Source organism: Heterodontus francisci, chromosome 35 (assembly GCF_036365525.1).
Source record: "Heterodontus francisci isolate sHetFra1 chromosome 35, sHetFra1.hap1, whole genome shotgun sequence".
In the NCBI taxonomy this organism is placed as follows: Eukaryota; Metazoa; Chordata; class Chondrichthyes; order Heterodontiformes; family Heterodontidae; genus Heterodontus; species Heterodontus francisci.
The window spans coordinates 56,977,452-56,997,635 of NC_090405.1; the positions used below are offsets into that span (position 1 = coordinate 56,977,452).

General features: G+C 42.7%; 1 protein-coding gene across 8 annotated transcripts in view; it reads right to left on the minus strand.

Annotated features, from left to right (window-relative positions):
• The window catches only part of tjp1a (tight junction protein 1a), a 250,381-nt gene that overhangs the window by 60,223 nt on the left and 169,974 nt on the right, over nt 1–20,184 (minus strand). For all 8 annotated transcript variants that reach the window (XM_068015684.1, XM_068015688.1, XM_068015686.1 and 5 more), the window contains 10 exons: nt 15,551–15,711; nt 15,038–15,143; nt 13,818–13,968; nt 13,187–13,295; nt 12,673–12,892; nt 9,797–9,981; nt 8,427–8,522; nt 5,361–5,443; nt 5,054–5,264; nt 800–900 (listed from right to left, as the gene is read on the minus strand). In XM_068015684.1, coding sequence (XP_067871785.1) covers nt 800–900; nt 5,054–5,264; nt 5,361–5,443; nt 8,427–8,522; nt 9,797–9,981; nt 12,673–12,892; nt 13,187–13,295; nt 13,818–13,968; nt 15,038–15,143; nt 15,551–15,711 — 1,423 coding nt within the window. The remainder of the gene's footprint in view (nt 1–799; nt 901–5,053; nt 5,265–5,360; nt 5,444–8,426; nt 8,523–9,796; nt 9,982–12,672; nt 12,893–13,186; nt 13,296–13,817; nt 13,969–15,037; nt 15,144–15,550; nt 15,712–20,184) is intronic.

A 20,184-nucleotide genomic window follows, 5' to 3' on the forward strand; every position in this document is an offset into this window, starting at 1 on the left:
ATTATCACCACAAAAAGGTGAGACTGCTTGTGCAGCTTTGGGGAGACTAAGTTTTATCTCACAGAAAGCAGAGAAAAGTAACTGGAAAAGCCATCAATAAAGCAGCTTTCTCTCTCTCTCATCAAACCACCACAATCAGCAACAAGGAGACAAGGATCAAACCCCTCTTCTGCCTTCAGAAGCCCTGAGAAAAGCAAGCCCACCATTGTGTATGTGGTCCAGTGAGGACTTCAAAAATACAGCTGCAGCTGAGGACTTGAGATTTAAAACTGTATTTAAATTCCATTTATTCCAAACTCTACTCCAACCACCAAAGCTGTTTTTCCTCTGTAATCTATTTATGTGCGTGTGACTCTCGTGTGACTGTCTACATGAATGCGTAGCGTATTTTTAGTAATTATAACCCAATTTTTAATTTTAACTCGAAAAACCTGCCTGATTGGTTCTTTGGCAATTAGAGGAACAGGAGCAAGTGCTCACTGAGGTGGTAAGTGCAATCACTGTGTTAAAAAGAATAAACCCTGTTGTAGTCAAAGCAGAAAAGGGGCGAAAGGGGGAGCCTGAGACCCCTTCCTCACCTGGCCATACCAGTAGTAAGAATACTAGCTATGTCCTACAATCAGGCCACAAGTCCTGACTGCCCTGGCAGGAGTTAGTACAAGAGCTCTATAGGCAAAAGTAAGAAAGCACAGTGTGTATCTGCTTGCTCAAGGCATCATGCAGTGGGGAAGAGAAAAAACATTTCTTTTAAAAATGCTCTGTGTATTTTCACTCAAGTTACAATAAATTTCCATCCTACCTTGCCCTCTGATACCCAAACTAACTGGTTCTGTTGCTGCTGAACAGATTCTTTCAGCGCCCCGTACCAGCCTTCATTCATTGAATTCAAATTGATGTTAGCTGTAAAAGAAATGTTATGGAAACCATTAGAATTTCAGCTACTTCCTAAAACCTTTTATTCATAGAAACATAGAAAACAGGAGTAGGCTATTCGGCCCTTTGAGCCTGCTCCGCCGTTCATTATGATCATGGCTGATCATCCAACTCAGTAGCCTGTTCCGCTTTCGCCCATACTCTTTGATCCCTTTAGACCCAAGAGCTATATCTAACTCCTTCTTGAAAACATACAATGTTTTGGCCTCAACTGCTTTCTGTGGTAGCGAATTCCACAGGCTCACCACTCTTTGAATTAGAACATTACAGCGCAGTACAGGCCCTTCGGCCCTCGATGTTGCGCCGACCTGTGAAACCATCTGACCTACACTATTCCATTTTCATCCATATGTCTATCCAATGACCACTTAAATGCCCTTAAAGTTGGCGAGTCTACTACTGTTGCAGGCAGGGCGTTCCACGCCCCTACTATTTCTCCTAATCTCAGTCCTAAAAGGTTTACCCCGTATCCTTAGACTATGACATTTAAGCTATGAAGAGAGGTTGGATAGGCTTGGGTTGTTTTTGCTGGAGCAGAGAAGACTGAGGGGTGACCTGATCGAGGTGTACAAGATTATGAGGGGCATGGACAGGGTGGATAGGGAGCAGCTGTTCCCCTTAGTTGAAGGGTCAGTTACTAGGGGTCACAAGTTTAAGGTGAGGGGCGGGAGGTTTAAGGGGGATTTGAGGGAAAACATTTTTACCCAGAGGGTGGTGACGGACTGGAATGCACTGCCTGGGAGGGTGGTAGAGGCAGGTTGCCTCACATCCTTTAAAAAGTACCTGGATGAGCACTTGGCACGTCATAACATTCAAGGCTATGGGCCGTGTGCTGGCAAATGGGATTAGATAGACAGGTCAGGTGTCTTTAATGCATCGGTGCAGACTCAATGGGCTGAAGGGCCTCTTCTGCACTGTATTATTCTGTGATTCTGTGATCCCTGGTTCTGGACTCCCCCACCATTGGGAACATCCTTCCTGCATCTACCCTGTCAAGTCCTGTTAGATTTTTATAGGTTTCTATGAGAGCCCCCCCTCACTCTTCTGAACTCCAGCGAATATAATCCTCACCGACTCAATCTCTCCTCATACGTCAGTCCCGCCATGCTTTCTTATGGGCAATTCCTACACACTGAACTTGACCATATGTGCAAGAAATCTGGGATAGTGTTGCATCAAGGTGAACAATTAATCCCCTCATTAATAATTAATTTTATTTAGAGATACAGCACTGAAACAGGCCCTTCGGCCCACCGAGTCTGTGCCAACCAACAACCACCCATTTATCCTAACCCTACATTAATCCCATATTCCCTACTACCTACCTACACTAGGGGGCAATTTACAATGGCCAATTTACCCATCACCTGCAAGTCTTTGGCGGTGGGAGGAAACCGGAGCACCCGGCGAAAACCCACGCGGTCACAGGGAGAACTTGCAAACTCCACACAGGCAGTACCCAGAATTGAACCCGGGTCCCTGGAGCTGTGAGGCTGCGGTGCTAACCACTGCGCCACTGTGAGGTATGATCAGTAAGTTTGCAGATGACACGAAAATTGGTGGTGTCGTAAATAGAGGAGGAAAACCTTAGATTACAGGACGATATAGATGGGCTGGTAAGATGGGCGAAGCAGTGGCAAATGGAATTTAATCCTGAGAAGTGTGAGGTGATGCATTTTGGGAGGACTAACAAGGCAAGGGAATACACAATGGATGGTAGGATCCTAGGAAGTACAGAGGGACCTTGGTGTACTTCTCCATAGATCACTGAAGGCAACAGCACAGGTAGATAAGGTGGTTAGGAAAGCATATGGGATACTTACTTTTATTAGCCGAGGCATAGAATATCAGAGCAGGGAGGTTATGATGGAGCTGCATAAAATGCTAGTAGGCCACAGCTGGAGTTCTGGTCACCACACTGGAGGAAGGATGTGATTGCAGAGATTTACCAGGATGTTGTCTGGGCTGGAGCATTTCAGCTATGAAGAGAGACTGAAAAGGCTGGGGTTGTTTTCCTTAGAGCAGAGAAGTCTGAGGGGGGACATGATTGAGGTATACAAAATTATGAGGGGCACTGATAGATTAGATAGGAAGAAACTTTTTCCATTAACCGAGGGGTCAATAACCAGGGAGCACAGATTTAAGGGAAGGGGCAGGAGGTTTAGAGGGGATTTGAGGAAAAAAGATTTTCACCCAGAGAGTGGTTGGAATCTGGAACACACTGTCTGAAGGGGTGGTAGAGGCAGGAACCCTCACAAGATTTAACAAGTATTTAGATGAGCACTTGAAACACCATAGCATACAAGGCTACAGGCCAAGTGCTGGAAAATGGGACTAGAATAGTTGGGCGCTTGACGGCTGGCACAGACAAGATGGGCCGAAGGGGCCGTTTCCGTGCTGTATAACTCTATGATTCTTCTGTCAGGGTGCACACCCAGCCAATATCCTTCAGATATTTCTAAATCAATAGGAAACACCACTGAAAGACCACATAACTACAGTTAAAATTTACTAAAAAAATTTATATGACAAAGTTGTACAGAAGCAAGAATAAATGAAAACAGTAACAAAACTCAACTTCGCAACACTTTTAACTCTTAAACAATAATCCACTGATGAACTTTACACTGAGCTCGATCTGTTGCACTCATGAGCTTCTGACTCACCCAAGATCCATACAATGCAACTGCATGAACTAAAAAAACGAGGAACAACTCATATTTATTCTGGGGTTCAAGCAGCTACTGACTAGAACTTTCAATCAAAACTGGAACAAAGACACAATGACCTTACCCAACAAAAAGTAGTTACAAGTATCTGCTTCATGTGGGATGCTGCTGCAATGATGCATTACAAATGTGATCTCCTTTCATATGATTAAATATTAAATAATTTTGTCTGCTTTCCTTGAGACACTTTGATCTGACCACCCTTGATTTCCTATTTGTCATCTATATACTGCCCTTTGATGACATCATCCAAAAACCCATCAGGTCCCATATATATGCCGATGACAGCTAGCTCTACCTCATCAGCCCTCTCTCAACCCATCCATTGCCTCTCATTTGTCACACTGCTTGACCAAAATCCAACTTTGGATCAGCAGAAATTTCCTCCAATTAAATAATGGGAGTGCAAAACCATTGTCTTTGGTCACAAACTCCATCCCCTAGCCACCAACTCAATCTTTCCCCTTGGCCACTATACAAGGCTGAGCCAGATTGTTCACAAGGGGCAGCACAGTGGCGCAGTGGTTAGCACCGCAGCCTCATAGCTCCAGCGACCCGGGTTCAGTTCTGGGTACTGCCTGTGCGGAGTTTGCAAGTTCTCCCTGTGACTGCGTGGGTTTCCGCCGGGTGCTCCGGTTTCCTCCCACAGCCAAAGATTTGCAGGTTGATAGGTAAATTGGCTGTTGTAAATTGCCCCCAGTGTAGGTAGGTGGTAGGAGAATTGAGGGAAGGTGGAGATGTAGTAGGGAATATAGGATTAATGTAGGATTAGTATAAATGGGTGGTTGATGGTTGGCACAGACTCAGTGGGCCTGTTTCAGTGCTGTATCTTTTTATGACTCTATGACAACCTTGGAGTCCATTTTAGCCTGAGATGAGTTTACAACACCATATCCCCTTTAGTACCAAGACCACTTACTTCCACCTTCATAACAGTGCCCATCTCCATCCAAGCCTTAGCTTAGCTGCTGCAGAAACCCTCATCCATGTCTCTGTTACCTCCAGACTGGATTATTCCAGCATTCTCTTGGCCAGCCTGCAACACTGCACCCTCTGGAAACTTAAGCTCATCTAAAACTTTTGCTAGCCATATCCTAAATTGCACCAAGTCCTATTCTACCATCACCTGTGTGCATGCTGACATACATTGGTTCCTGCCTCAATTTTAAAATATTGCTCTACAAATGACTTATTTCATTGCCTGTGAAGCACTTTAGGATGTCCTGACCTCGTGAAAGGTGCTATATATAAATGCAAGGTGCTTTATAATATTTAAAATTATGTGTAAAGTTATTCCTAATGCCCTGGTACAATATAAATATTAAAAACCTCAGTTAATCAAAAATTCAGCAGTACTTGCTGCATATTTAGGATTGATATGCTATACTCACAAGTGAAGAGATGATGATTGTTCTTACGCAGTTTCAAGGCACGCTCAAACAACTTCCTAGCACTCTTTCGGGACTCTGGACAGAGTCTTTGTCGCATGATCTTAACACCTTGCTTGGAATCAGGGTTTAGGAAAATTACGATTGGGTACCACTGTGCATAATTCAAACGGTCCACTGCATTTGGAGTAATGTCCAACACGGCATGCTTATCCTAACAGAAAACAAGGGCAGAAAGCCATTTCTGAATATGAAATTCACTTCATACACACAATCAAAAGTTGCTCATTGACACAAGAAGTAACCTTACTCTGTCGATGACTTGTTTGATTGTATGTAGTCGAATAATACCAGAACTGCGCTGATCAGTGCCAGCATCTCTGGGCTCACTCCCTGTGATAGAAGAAAGCCATTCAAGTTGCAAAACATTTCAAGTCAAAAAGCTGGAGTTAAACTTTAGTCTCTACTTCATTTAACTCTACTTTATTCCTTACAATATTATGCTCTATAGCATGACCTTTCTCCGTGCTGTAACCATTCAGCTCGTCAAGTCCATGCTGGTTCTCTGCAACAACTCAGCTAGTCCCACTCCTCAGCCCCTTCCCTGTATCTTGGCAAATTTTTATTATCTAGGCAGACACCAAGGATACCAATCAACTACAACAGGACATAGATAGGCTAGCAGAATGGGCAGATAAGTGGAATTTAATACATAGAAATGTGAGGTGTTGCATTTTGGCAAAAGGGATAGGGAGAGGCAATGTAGACTAAATGGTTCAATTCTAAAGAGCGCACAGGGGCAGAGGGATCCAGGGGTGCACGTACATAGATCTTTAAAGGTGACAGGACATATTGAGAGAGTAGTTAGCAAAGCATATGGGACCTTTGGCTTCATAAATAGAGGTACTGAGTACAACAGCAGGAGGTTATGTTGAATCTTTATAAAGCTTTGATTAGGCCACAGCTAGAGTATTGCATCCAGTTCTGGCCACCACACTTTAGGAAAGATGTGCCAGACCTTGAGAGGGTGCAGAGGAGATATACCAGAATGGTTCCAAAGATGAGGGATTTTAGCTACAAGGTTAGGTTGGAGAAGCTGGGGTTGTTCTGCTTGGAGAAAAGGAGATTGCGGGGAGATTTGATAGAGGTGTACAAGATTCTCACAGGTTTATATAAGGTAGACAAAGAAAAGCTGTTCCCATTAGCTGATGTTACAAGGACGAGGGGACACAGATTTAAGGTTTTGAGCAACAGATGCAAGGGGCGATGTGAGGAATAACAGTTTTACACAGCGAGTGGTAATGACCTGGAACTCGCTGCCTCAGAAGTGGAAGCTGAAACACTGATTGGTTTTAAAAGGAAATTGGATGGGCACTTGAGGGAAATAAACTTAGAGCTACAGGGATAGAGCTGGGGAATGGGACTGATTGGATTTCTCTACAGAAAGGTGGCATGTGCTCAATGGGCTGAATGGCCTCCTTCTGTGCTGTTATGACTATGATTAGTGTTATGACTCACCACGCCAGTCAAAACCCCCAATCAAAATATATGATTCTGATTGTGGTGGGAGAAACACACCGTTAGTTCTATCCCGTCCCTCCACAGATCATTTTAAATTTTCCAAATTAAAGAAAGACCCAGCCAAATTGTACCATCTATTAACCCCTGAATGAGGCTAACCAAACCAGGTGTCTTTAAATCAACAAATTAACTGTTTAATTAGAAAAACTAAATTCTTAAACACCACAAAGATTTAAACATTTAAAATAGAAAAATTAGAGTCCTTGCAAATTCACACTCATGCCGGAGGTGAAAAAAGTCCAAAGTTGCTTGAAGTCCTCACAGCCATCCGATGGGGAAAAGAAGGTTCTTCAACAGTAGAACAGTCTGTAGTCTAATTCCAGCAGTAAACGATGCTTTCCTTCTCCAGCAATGAATTTCAACACTTAACAATTTGCAAACACTTTTTAAATGAATCAATTTGGCTTTAGAATTTTTTTGAGGGATAATAGATTGTCACAGTCGAACTTCCCTTCCTTCAGTTTAAATTATCAGAGATCTCTGTTTAGAATTTTGAGAGATAATAAACAAACAGACTAAACTCTCTTTCTTCAGTTTAAATGGTCTGTTTCTCCTTTCAGGTGCTAACACACAGCTGTCTGTGTCTCCTGTTAGAACAGACTGTTTGCACTGTAAGTCAGTTCAAAATTAAATTATAATAAATGTATCTCTCGATGCTCAGTCCAAGTGGCTGTATCCAAGGCAACAAGAATGTACCCTTTGAATCGCAGTCTCCAAATGGCTGTATCCAAGGCAATGAGAATGCACACTTTGACTCAGTCTTTAGAACTCACTGCCTTAAAGCAGTAGGGCTCTCTTCCAGTCTTAAAGGCACACACGGGAAAAAAAATTACAGGATAACACTAGGTACTTATCCAAATCCCTTTTGAAAAGCACAACTGAATTTGCTTCCACCACCCTCTCAGGCAGTGCATTCTAGATCCCAACTACTATAAAACATTGATACAATTAACCATTACTGCCAGACACAAGAACTCAGCAAATTCAGTATCTTGTGATGAGAGTGTGGGCTCTGCAAGCGAACTGGTCCTAGTTATTGCCACCAGTGCAAGAATGAAAGTGGGGCACAGCTCCCAGCACACTGCCAACATATATCAGCTCCAACTCAAGAACCCTGGCTGCCCCAGTCTGTCAGGGTTGCATTCGGATCCAGTCCTAGAGATGACAGGTCTACTGTAACTGGAGATTAGTAACTAAAGATTAGCTCCAAAGTATCTTCCACTCAACAATCTGAAACTAAATGTGTTTAAATCATTTGGGTCAAATCATATTTGGAAAACATAGTTAGTGCAGGTTCTGATAATTTAGGAGAAAGGAATACTGGATCCTGAAGGTAAACCACCAAAAGCTCAAGTCTGAACTACATTTGAGAGAGTCTTTGAAGAGTTCAATTCAGTCCAATATTGCTGTACAGAGCTACATAATACTGTTTTGTTGCGTTTTACCTAAATGTAACTTAAGGATGATCTACTTTGCATTACAATGAATTACCACAAGATAGATCCAGATTTTAGTTGCATATTTTGATCGTGGAGCAAGCAGAATCAAGGCACCATCCCAACACAAATTGCCCCTGGCAACTGACTCACTGGCAAAGAACAGTGTGGTCTCCTGCTCGATAACTGCTGAGCACAGCTGTGATGGATCAACTTTGAAATTTAGTGCCATGCTCACATGAATTATGGACCCTTCTGTGAGGGATCAGAAGATCACCACTGTCTAAAAAACTGTTCCCTAGCACTGCACCAATCATTACCAAGAAATATAGGTTAAGGAAGATAAAGGGAAATCTTACTTGCAATTTCATACAAATCTGGCTCTTCTCGTGCAAGCTTCTCTCGAGCAACATCAGCGAGAGGCCCGAAAATGACTACTGGCCTCAGAAAACCAGCTTTAAAAAAAAACGAAAATTATCAAATGCTTAACTCTGTAATCATACATTAAAAATAACCCACAGTTAACCATTTCAACAACATTTCTGACTAGTTTAGACAATTCAAGCTATGAGCCACATCCTGCGTAGATGGGGTATGAATGAAAAGGTCCATCAGCTCATCCTGTTAGCCTGGGGGAGGGAGTAGGAGAGGAGGAGGAAATCTGGATTAAAGATATTTATAATTTACAGGATAGTTACATATATAACCTAGAAAGAGCACATGTAGTTGACCAAAAATGACCTCAAAGACATGCATATATCAGAGGATTTAATCATGCCAGGATCTACTTTGGCCCAAAGGCAATGCATGTCAGAAATTCCAGATTAGGAGCCCTTTACATATATTCATCTAAAAATGCTGTTTGACAGCAGTTTAAGCATGTAAAACGGCTCGAGTTGGTAATCGTCACATCCCTAGTCTGCTGAAAACAATCAGTAATATTGTAACAGGAACGTCTGTTAATCTTACTTGTTCCATCTACGACCTCTTTGCCAACTGCCCCTGTCTAGGTCACAGACAGGCTCCAGCTCACCAGGCACTGCCCGGCTCACGGGCACGCTCCAGCTCTCCGGCAGGGTACAGATCCACTCTCTGTGTTATTGGATGGGTCACATAATACATAGACCATCTCCTCCTCCAAACTGTGAGTAAAGCCAAGGAGATATACTGCGAAATACTGAAAGCAATCCTTAATGATTTCTCAGTGGCAAGGCAAGTGCCACATAAAAAGGTACAATTTAGGGATCAACTCCTCTACCCAAAAGCTGATCTTATAAAAATGCCCTCTAATAACTGATAACAGCCTCAGCAACCCACACCCTGTGTTTCACACCAAGCTGGGGTATTCTACGTAAATAATCACTGGATCTAATACCACAGAGCATCAGTGCTGATAGGATTCATGTGGAATAGAACCATTTACCCCTCATGTCTCAGTTTGATTAGAAGTGTCACTCACACCACTATGCATAGCACTGATTTGTAAATCATTACAGACTTAGAAATGCATTATACTACATTGTCAAATGCATTACTACCGTGGGCCAAGGAAGCCTCATAACCAGTTAAACAGTCCTTCCCAAAAGGGAATTCTGACAAACTTGGGATTGCTCTCATGTGCTTCCACTGACAGCAAGTGATAAAGAGGATGAGGTAAACAGATAACATCTCCAAGTGAACATAAAGTGATCTTTTCTCTCCAATAAAGACCCAGCCCCTTCTCCTTTACCTTCACGAAGGACAACTCTCTCATAAGCTGGAAACTTGGTGTGAACAGGCTGAGCTGAAAGATCATCCCTGCTTTTCCGCAGATTTCTCTTCGAGCTACGAAGTCCACGAAACCGCCAAAAGTCTGCACGATCACCACCAGCGATCTTTGGGAGTGTGTACTGCACACTGGACAACTGCTCAGCTCTAGTTAGCACAATATACAAAAAAGGTCAAAGAGTCAGAGTCATAACAGCACAGAAAGCGACCATTCAGCCCATCAAGTCCATACCAACACTCTGTAGAGCAATGCAATCAGTCCCATTCCCCATTTCCACCCCATAGCCCTGCAAGTTTATTTCCCTCGAATGCCCATCCAATCTCCTTTTGAAATCAATCGTCGTCTCCACTTCCACCATCCCCTCAGGCAGAGCGTTCCAGCTCATTACCACCCACTGTGTAAAAAAAAAAAAGTTCTTCCTCACATCTCCCCTGCCTCTCTTGCCCAAATCCTTAAATCTGTGTCCCCTAGTCCTTATAACATTAGCTAATGGGAACAGATTTTCTTTTTCTACAGTATCCAAAGCTGTCATAATCTTGTACACCTCTATAAAATCTCCCCGCAATCTCCTTTACTGCAACAAGAACTCCTCCAGCTTCTCCAACTTAACTTTGTAGCTAAAATCCCTCATCCCTGGAAACATTCTGGTAAATCTCCTCTGCACCCTCTCAAGGACCCTCACATCCTTCCTAAAGTACGGTGACCAGAACTGGATGCAATATTCTAGTTGTGGCCTAACCAGAGCTTTATAACGGTTCCCTAAAATAAAAGCAAAATACTGCGGATGCTGGAAATCTTAAAAAAAAATGCTGGAAATACTCAGCATCTGTGGAGAGAGATCTCAATTCAGCAGAAACTCCCTGCTTTAGTACTCACTACCTCTATTTATGAAGCGACATGAAATCGTGTGACATTGATCACAAGTCGTGGGAGTCAGTTGCCAGCATTCGCCAGAGCTGGCGGGCATCCATAAAGACAGGGCTAAATTGTGGCGAGTCGAAGAGACTTAGTAGTTGGCAGGAAAAAAGACAGAGGCGCAAGGGGAGAGCCAACTGTGCAACAGCCCCGACAAACAAATTTCTCTGCAGCACCTGTGGAAGAGCCTGTCACTCCAGAATTGGCCTTTATAGCCACTCCAGGCGCTGCTTCACAAACCACTGACCACCTCCAGGCACGTATCCATTGTCTCTCGAGATAAGGAGGCCCAAAAGAACCTCTATTTATGAAGCCCAATATCTTATATGTTTTGCTAACTACTCCCTCAATATGTCCTGCCCCCAGGTCTCTGTACGCTCTTTAAAACTGTACCATTTAGTTTATATTGCCGCTTGCTATCCCATTTGCCAAAATGCATTACCTCACATTTCTTTGCATTAAATTCCATCTGCCACTTGTCTGCCAACCTATGACCTGTTGCAGTTGATTGATATCCTCACTGACTGCTGCACCTCCAAGTTTCGCATCATCGGCAAATTTTGAAATTTTACTCAGTATTCCAATATCCAAGTCATTTATGTATATCAAAAAAAAAGTGCTCCTAGCATTGAAGTTTGGGCAACACCAGCATCTACCATCCGGCAGTCTGAAAAATATCCACTTACCACGCCTCACTGTTCTTTGTCCTTAAGCTAATTTTTTATCCAAGCTGACACTGACCCTCCTATTCCATGAGCCTCAATTTTGTTAACTAGCCTTTTATGTGGTACTTCATCAAACACTTTCTTAAAATCCATATAGACAACATCCATTGCTTTCCCTTCATCAATCTTACATTACATCAATTTAATCAATAACCAAATCATGGAACTAAATCATGACTCGATGCTGTAGTGCACTTTGTTTTGAGCCCTTAATTACTGTTCAAATATTCTATCCTGCAATTGATATTTTTTAAACAAATCCTCGAATGTTCAATACACTGGGAAATAATTGGGGGTGGGGGGAAATTTCTTAAATGGAGAGAGGTTGGGAAGTGTTGATGTCCAACGGGTCCTGGGTGTCCTTGTTCATGAGTTACTAAAAGCCACTATGCAGGTGCAGCAAGCAAATGGTACGTTTGACTACAGGAGTAAAGAAGTCTTGCTGCAGTTGTATAAAGCCTTGGTGAGACTGCACCTGGAGTACTGTGTACAGTTTTGGTCTCCTCATCGAAGAAAGGATATACTTGCCATAGAGGTAGTGCAATGGTGGTTCACCAGACTAATCCCTGGGATGGCTGGATTGTCTTATGAGGAAAGACTGCAGAAACTGGGCCTGTATTCTCTAGAGTTTCGAAGAATGAGAGGTGATCTCACTGAAACTCTCAAAACTTTTACAGGGCGTGACAGGGTAGATGTGGATAGGATGTTTCCTCTGCTGCTGATGCGTCTAGAACCAGGGGACACAGTCTCAGAATAAGAGGCAGGCCATTTAAGACTGAGATGAGGAGGAATTTCTTTACACAGAGGGTGGTGAATCTGTGGAATTCTCTATCCCAGAGGGCTGTGGAAACTCAATCATTGAAGACAGAAATCGATAGATAGTGGGGGAAAATGGCATTGAGGTAGATTATCAGTCATGATCTGTCTGAATGACAGACCAGGCTTGATGGGCTGGATGGCCAACTCCTGTTCCGATTTCCTATGATTCTATGAAATCAGATACAAAACATACCCTGTTGGAACTCTAATGCCTGACTGCTTTGTTTTCATTTCAGTACAGGTTGGGAGGGCGTAGCTCCTATTTGAACATTTCAATGAAAGTGCTGCAATGCTGCAGTTTTAAGCGGTAATTCCTTAAGTTCTACAGTAGACATCCTAAGATATGAAAAAAAGTAAAAATGCTATTGGGTCACACACCTGTTTCGGTTTGGAATGATGCCCCTTTCCACCTCCTTGTGGTTTTTGCCAATTCGAATGGCAAGCCAGGAGCCCAACTTCCCATTATACAGTGTATCCACCACTCGGAACACCTCACCTCGGTTAAAACTTAAACCATACGGGGATTCTTTTTCATAGTCAAAGTGAGTGCGGATGTAAAAGGAATCTCCCACATCAGATTCCACAATACGTCGATAAACTGGAACAAGCAAAGATTTTACCATGAACTTAAAGGAATATGTAGCATTTAAAATTTGGACTAGACTGCAAATCAAATTTAGACCAAGACAGTAATAGACACAGGAGTAGGTCATTCAACCCCTCCAGCCTGTCAAACAGTATTTTTTTCAGAATTAAAAGCTTTTATGCATTAAGTATCTGCAGGATCTTTTCAACAACTGGTTACAACTTCTAGGGATGAAGAACAGTTTTAAGGCTTCCACTTCAAACCTTCTGCTTATATTGAACTAGCAATTGCAGTGAGGCAGCTCACCATCTTTTTTCTGCTGTGCTAGGATAGTGACCTCTTCTCCTTTTGGAAGGTCGAGCAGGAACAGGACTGCCTCCTCGCGGATGATATTGGCAAAATCCACATTATTTACCTGTGGTGCAGACAGCTAGATGGTTAACACATGCTGAATTCCTTTCTCATTTTTCTACACATCAGGGATGTTGGCTGCCCTTTTGTAATACATCACATAAAAATACACAGCAAGAACCAACCCAAGTCTGAATCTCTCAATGTCCAGAAATGGATCTGAAAGGGGTTCACTATAAACATTAGGTTTCAAAAGAGCTATGATAAATGGCAATTTAAAATTCATTTCTTATTCTGAGGAACACATCCTTAAAAAATTTGCAGTTTTGAGGAAAAATGCAATGTTTGAACGTATTGATTTTAGGCATTTATTGATTTCATGGTCAGTGAACCCAGCATTTCTTTGCATCTCTCAGATGGGAGCCTTGTTTTTGGCATTTGGTGAGCATTCAGCTACAAAATACTGCAACTTGCCAAAGGTCACTGTTGATAGCATATATACTTCATTCATGTAAAGAAATCACTTCCCATCAGGACTTCATTAAAAAGTCAACCAGAAGAATTCATTGGAAATATTTTGCCTTACCCTGAGGATCTGATCTCCTTCCTCTAGACCTTCTTTAGCTGCAGGACTATCTTCCAATACTCCAGCAACAAATATTCCCACATCATTCCCACCTGCCAGACGGAGACCAACACTTTCTCCCTTCTTAAACTTCACAAGCTTCATACTTGGCCTGAAAGCGAATATTGTGTGATATGAAACAACAGCAGAGAACAGTTAAACCTCTATCCGCAAAACATGCTCACAACTTGTTTTGGGGAAAATGGAATGACCTGTTTGAGGCCTGCAGGTACATTCATTCCTTTCTAGTGTCTCTAGCATCAGTTCCATTAAGCAGTTTTCATAAATAAATCAATTAATAATTGTCAGTTTTAGCACCTCACATACCTAAATTAAGCTTTTTCCATTAAACCCAACTCTGACTGGTACCCAAGCGATGGAGAGCTCGGCATTCAGAAACCTTCCCTTCATTCCCTGATAAGTGCTCAAGAGATCCCTGACCAGTGAGTTCTAGCCAACTCCTATGACGGCCTCCTCCAATAAACTTCTAATCTCATTTTGTTCAACTAAACTTGTTGCACAGGTTTTTTTCTGTCCTCCTGTTTGGGATAAAGAGACTGAAAATATCTGTATTTGAATGCAATGAGTTAAAAACTCTCACCCAATTCCTCTAAGAGTTCTTTCAACATTCTCATTTCAGTTTCAGCAACTTGGAAGATTCTGGAAAGAAGCCATTCAGTGTTTATACTCCACACAAGAGTCTTCCCACCCTGCCCATATCCCCCTATTCCGTTCTCCCTCATGTCTATGCATCAAGTGTTCGAATGTGCCAATGCTCTCTGTTTCAACCACTTCATGGAGCAGTGAGTTCCACATTGTGCTCCCCCAATTCGTCTTACTCAGACATCAACACTCATCTAGATTAAGCACAAGCTCTCTAGGTTTTTCAACCCGAGCCCCTGCCCAGTTAGCAAAGCTACACTTTTTCATTTTTGTCAAAGGGTTCAGGGTCCCCTCCTGAGAGGTCATCAGGTTTACACACAAAGGGAATGTACTGGGGGTTCCTGAAGCCTGCAAAGAAAGATTGGGATTCCAAATCTGCTAACAACAACCAAGAGGAGAAAACTTCAGCCACTAGATTCAAACACAATTAAGTTGTATATTGCAGACTGTGGCACAGGAAACAATCACACCAATCCTGATCAAGCTCTGAACAGATTAGTATAGCATTGCTGAATTACCTCAACATCCCATCATCATGCGGCGAGTTTGGAACGGGTGCATCGGATGGACTAACAGGCAAATCCACATCAGGCTGGCCAGGCTGAGCATACACTGGCTTGGGCTCTACAGAAACAGTTCATGTTAAACACTGTTTTGGAAGCAATTTCTTCAATCTAAATGCAAGGGCATTTTTAAACATCAACTGTGTTCTAACTGGTTTGATCATTTTCCTATTTGAAGATAACCAAATATCAAGGCTGTGTATTTAGAAAAGGATTTCAAAGAAACTTGTAATTCTGAATTAAGTTATGGCACTGGCGGCATGTGCTTCCCAGCCAATTAAGTCTCTGAATAACAGTAATGTGGCTTCTTTAACTGAAAAAATATAAGACTTATGTTGGCACGACTATCATGCAGCAGAGTGTGAAGGTTAGATCAATTACACCTGCTAAAATCTCCAACTGTCCCCCCTCCCAACAATGCCCCAACAATAGCATCACTTCCTTCCAAGAAATTGTCAGTTAACAGACCTGGTAATGGAGGAGCTTGTTTCTCTGTTCTCTCATCAACAACTGCAGTCACAGGCTCTTCAACAGCTTTAACTACAAATGTCTCTTCAGTGTTCTTCATTGGCGTTGACACAGCTCCTGCCTTGGGTCCTCTGATCACATCATTTTCGTGGGATCTTTGACTAACAAAAATAAGTAACTTCTCTCTCTGGTCTATTTCAACAGAAAAATCTATACATTGCATGAGTACTCAGCAACTTTCATTGGCTGTAAATAAGTTTCACAGAGTACAGCAGGAGTGTGCACCCGGCAAAATAATTCAAACAGAATATTCAGGTTCACAAAATGAACAGTAGAACTATGCTACTAGTGAAAGCACAAATAGTCAAATTAGCTACAGATTTAAATAATCAATTGCTGTCCCTTTATTGCCTCTGTTTCCCCCCCCCCCCACCCCCCCCCCCCCCCACCCCACTCAATATTTCAAGTTGCAGTAATTCTAACCCCTATAAAAAGAACTTGCATTTCTATTGCACCTTTCACCATCTCAGGACATTCCAAAGTGCTTTACAGCCAATGAAGTACTTTTAGAAGTTGTAATATAGGGAATGTGGCAACCTATATTCACAAAGATCATACGAATAGCAACAAGACATTTAACCAATTAGACTGCTTTAGTAATGTTGGTTCAGCAATAAATGTTGGCCAGGACACCAGGAATACTAAGTATCCTAGAATCTTTTACAACCACCCAAGAGGATTGATGGGACCTTAATTTAATGTTTTATTCTACTGGTGGCACCTCTGGCAGTGCAGCACTCCCTCAGTACTGCACTGGATTGTAAACCAGGATGATGTGCACAAGTCCCTAGGGGGGTAAATCAACCCTAAACCTTCTAATTTTGAGGATAGAGTGCAACCACAAAGCCAAGGCTGACAGCAGTATACTATACCTTTACATTAGGTAACTCTAATCCCTGTATGCTGCGCCTTTACATTGTGAAGTAAATCCAACACAAGCTCTGAATAGTTCTTGATCTGTTTTGTTTCAAGATTTCTTTTAAAAAAAAAACTATTTGAAAGCCCCTGAGCAAAACTAGTGACATGTAAACAGTAGCAAGGAGAAACCAGCTCTGGGTACGGAGGGGCTTACCTGAAAGGTTAAGGTATAGTTTACATTGTCTTAATAAACAAATTGGCCAACTTATCCCAGCTTTCAGAGCGGCTTCTTTGAACAGGAAGCAATGCTAAAGGAAAGGCACTGCTGTTTCCCAAGCTACGAGATTAATTTAGGTCTGCCAGCACAATATACAGCTTGTGCCAGAAAGCAAGTGGGGGTACTTGCCAAAGACACTTGGTGCTTTTCAATTTGTTGCTGCTGAAAATGGATTCTGCAGGGCTGTAAAGCCAACAAGGACTGTACTACAAAGGAACACTTCAATTTAGCAAAGCATCAAACAGCGTTTATCACAACAGCAAAGATATCTTTTTTTTTTTTACAGTAACCTTACACAGGTCAGTATATTAAATAAAAACCAGAAATGCTGGAAATATTCAACAGGTTGGGCAGCATCTGTGGAGAGAGAAGCAGAGTTAACATTTCAGGTCAGTGACCTTTCACCAGACCTGCTGAGTATTTCCAGCATTTCCAGATTCTGTAGTAAAGGCCTGCTCGGGTCCGAAAATGAGAAGCGACCCGGGCCCGACAGAACCCCATCCAACCCTGAGCCTGACCCAGCCCGAGTCCTTCCATTTTTTCCCACGCCCGACCATCAGATAACTTACCTTCCGTTTTTCACTTTGTTCCTTACCTGAACAAGTTTAAAATAACTGTAACAAAACCACCTTTAAAGTCCAAAAAGTAAATCAACATTAGCGTCACTTACCTGAGGTGGTGATAGAACATGTCCGATCCGACCCGAGCCCGAATGCCGGACCCGGAAGTGCGACCCGACCTGACGCACATCGTCGGGTCTCGTTGGGTTCGGGTCGGGTAGCAGGCCCTTTAATCTGCAGTATTCTGCTTTTACTATAAAGCTCAGTATATTTGTGGCCAGGAGGTGGAGCTATTCACTGACAGAAAACCTGAATTGCACAATGTTTGCTGCTCACTCCCACATTGAGTTCACGAAAAGTTAAGATCTCAATTTTGAAAACACATTCGGATTCTACGTCCACTTTTTTCTTAAAGCAAGCGTTAGATTCCCCAGTTGGGAGGCGTGTTAAATTTGGTCTGTGCCCCTAGCCTAGAAAAAAATCAACCAGACTTCCTGCTTCTGCTCAGCATCCAGCAACTGCAGCTAGGCAGTGTGTACACAGTCAGGTTACAGCAAGATGAGGCTCAAATGGGAGATACCTTACTGATCCTACACATGAAGGCTGGACATTTATTAATGGAGCAGAGTAGCCACGGGATACTATTCCAGCATGGATCACTATCTTCAAGAGACAGGTGGAGAGGGGGGAAATATTTAATCAGCTTACATGCAAACAAAAGGTGCTTTAGAAATCTGTATAGCCAGTTAACCAACAGGAAACTTACACTCTAAACTGCTGTAACCACACAGGACTCACCGTCTATATATAGACCCGCGAAAAGGCTTATTCCCCAGCTGCACTCAATCTACACACAGAACCTGGGTAAAAGACTAACGAACATACGAATTAGGAGCAGGAGTAGACCATTCGGTCCTTCGAGCCTGCTCTGTCATTCAATAAGTTCATGGCTGAACTGATTACTCCACATTTCCACCTTCCCCTGATAACCTTCCACCCCCTTGCTTAGCAAGAATCTATCTACCTCTGCCTTAAAAATATTCAAAGACTCTGCTTCCACTGCCTTTTGAGGAGGAGAATTCCAAAGACTCTCGACACACAGAAAAAATTTCTCCTCATCTCAGTCATAAATGGGTGACCCCTTATTTTTAAACAGTGACCCCTGGTTCTAGATTCTCTCACAAGGGGAAACATCCTTTCCACATCCACCCTGTCAAGAGCCCTAACGATCTTATCAAGTCGCCTCTTACTCTTCTAAATTCCAGCGGATACAAGCCTACCCTGTCCAATCTTTCCTCGTAGGACAGCCCTTCCATTCCAGGTATCAGTCCAGTAAACTTTCTCTGAACTGCCTCCAAAGCATTTACATCCTTCCTTAAATAAGGAGACCAGTACTGTACACAATACTCCAGATGTGGTCTCACCAATGCCCTGTATAGCTGAAGCATAATCTCCCTACTTTTGTATTCAATTCCCCTTGTGATAAACAATAACATTCTATTAGAACAAAGAACAATACAGCACAGGAACAGGCCATTCGGCCCTTCAAGCCTGCGCCGATCTTGATGCCTGCCGAAACTAACCTTCTGCACTTCCGGGGCCCATATCCCTCTATTCCCTTCCTATTCATGTATTTGTCAATTAGCTTTCCTAATTACGTGCTGTACCTGCATACTAACCTTGTGCGATTCATGCACCAGGACACCCAGATCCCTCTGTATCTCAGAGCTCTGCAATCTCTCACCATTTAGATAATATGCTTCTTTTTTATTCTTCCTGCGAAAGTGGACAATTTCCCACATTATACTCCATTTTCCAGGTCTTTGCCCACTCACTTAACCTATCTATATCCCTTTGTAGCCTCCTTATGTTCTCTTCACAAGTTACCTTCCTACCTACCCTTGTGTCATCAGCAAATTTTGCAACCACACCTTCGGTCCCTTCATCTAAGTCATTTATATAAATTGTAAAAAGTTGAGACCCCAGCACAGATCCTTGTGGTACACCACTCGTTACATCCTGCCAACCAGAAAATGACACATTTATGCCTACTCTGTTTCCTGTTAGCTAGCCAATCTTCTATCCATGCCAATATTTTACCCCCTACACCATGAGCTTTTATTTTCTGCAATAGCCTTTGATGTTGTACCTTATCAAATGCCTTCTGGAAATCTAAGTACAATACATCCACCAGTTTCCCTTTACCAACAGCACGTGTAACTTCTTCAAAGAACTCCAATAAATTGGTTAAACATAGAGTTATACAGCACAGAAACGGGTCCTTCGGCCCATCTTGTCTGTGCCGGCCATCAAGCACCTAACTATTCTAGTCCCATTTTCCAGCACTTGGCCTGTAGCCTTGTATGTTATGGCGTTGCAAGTGCTCATCTAAATACTACTTAAATGTTGTGAGGGTTCCTGCCTCTACCACCTCTTCAGGCAGTGTGTTCCAGATTCCAACCACCCTCTGAGTGAAAAATTATTTCCTCAAATCCCCTCTAAACCTCCTGCCCCTTACCTTAAATCTATGCTCCCTGGTTATTGACCCCTCCGCTAAGGGAAAAGGTTTCTTCCTGTCGATCCTATCAATGCCCCTCATAATTTTGTATACCTCAATCACATCCCCCCTTCTCTGCTCTAAGGAAAACAACCCTAGCCTTTTCGGTCTCTCTTCATAGCTGAAATGGTCCAGCCCAGGCAACATCCTGGTGAATCTCTTCTGCACCCTCTCCAGTGCAATCACATCCTTCCTATAGTGTTTAGTTTAGTTTAGAGATACAGCACTGTAACAGGCCCTTCGGCCCACCAAGTCTGTGCCGACCATCAACCACCCATTTATACTAATCCTACACTAATCCCATATTCCTACCACATCACCT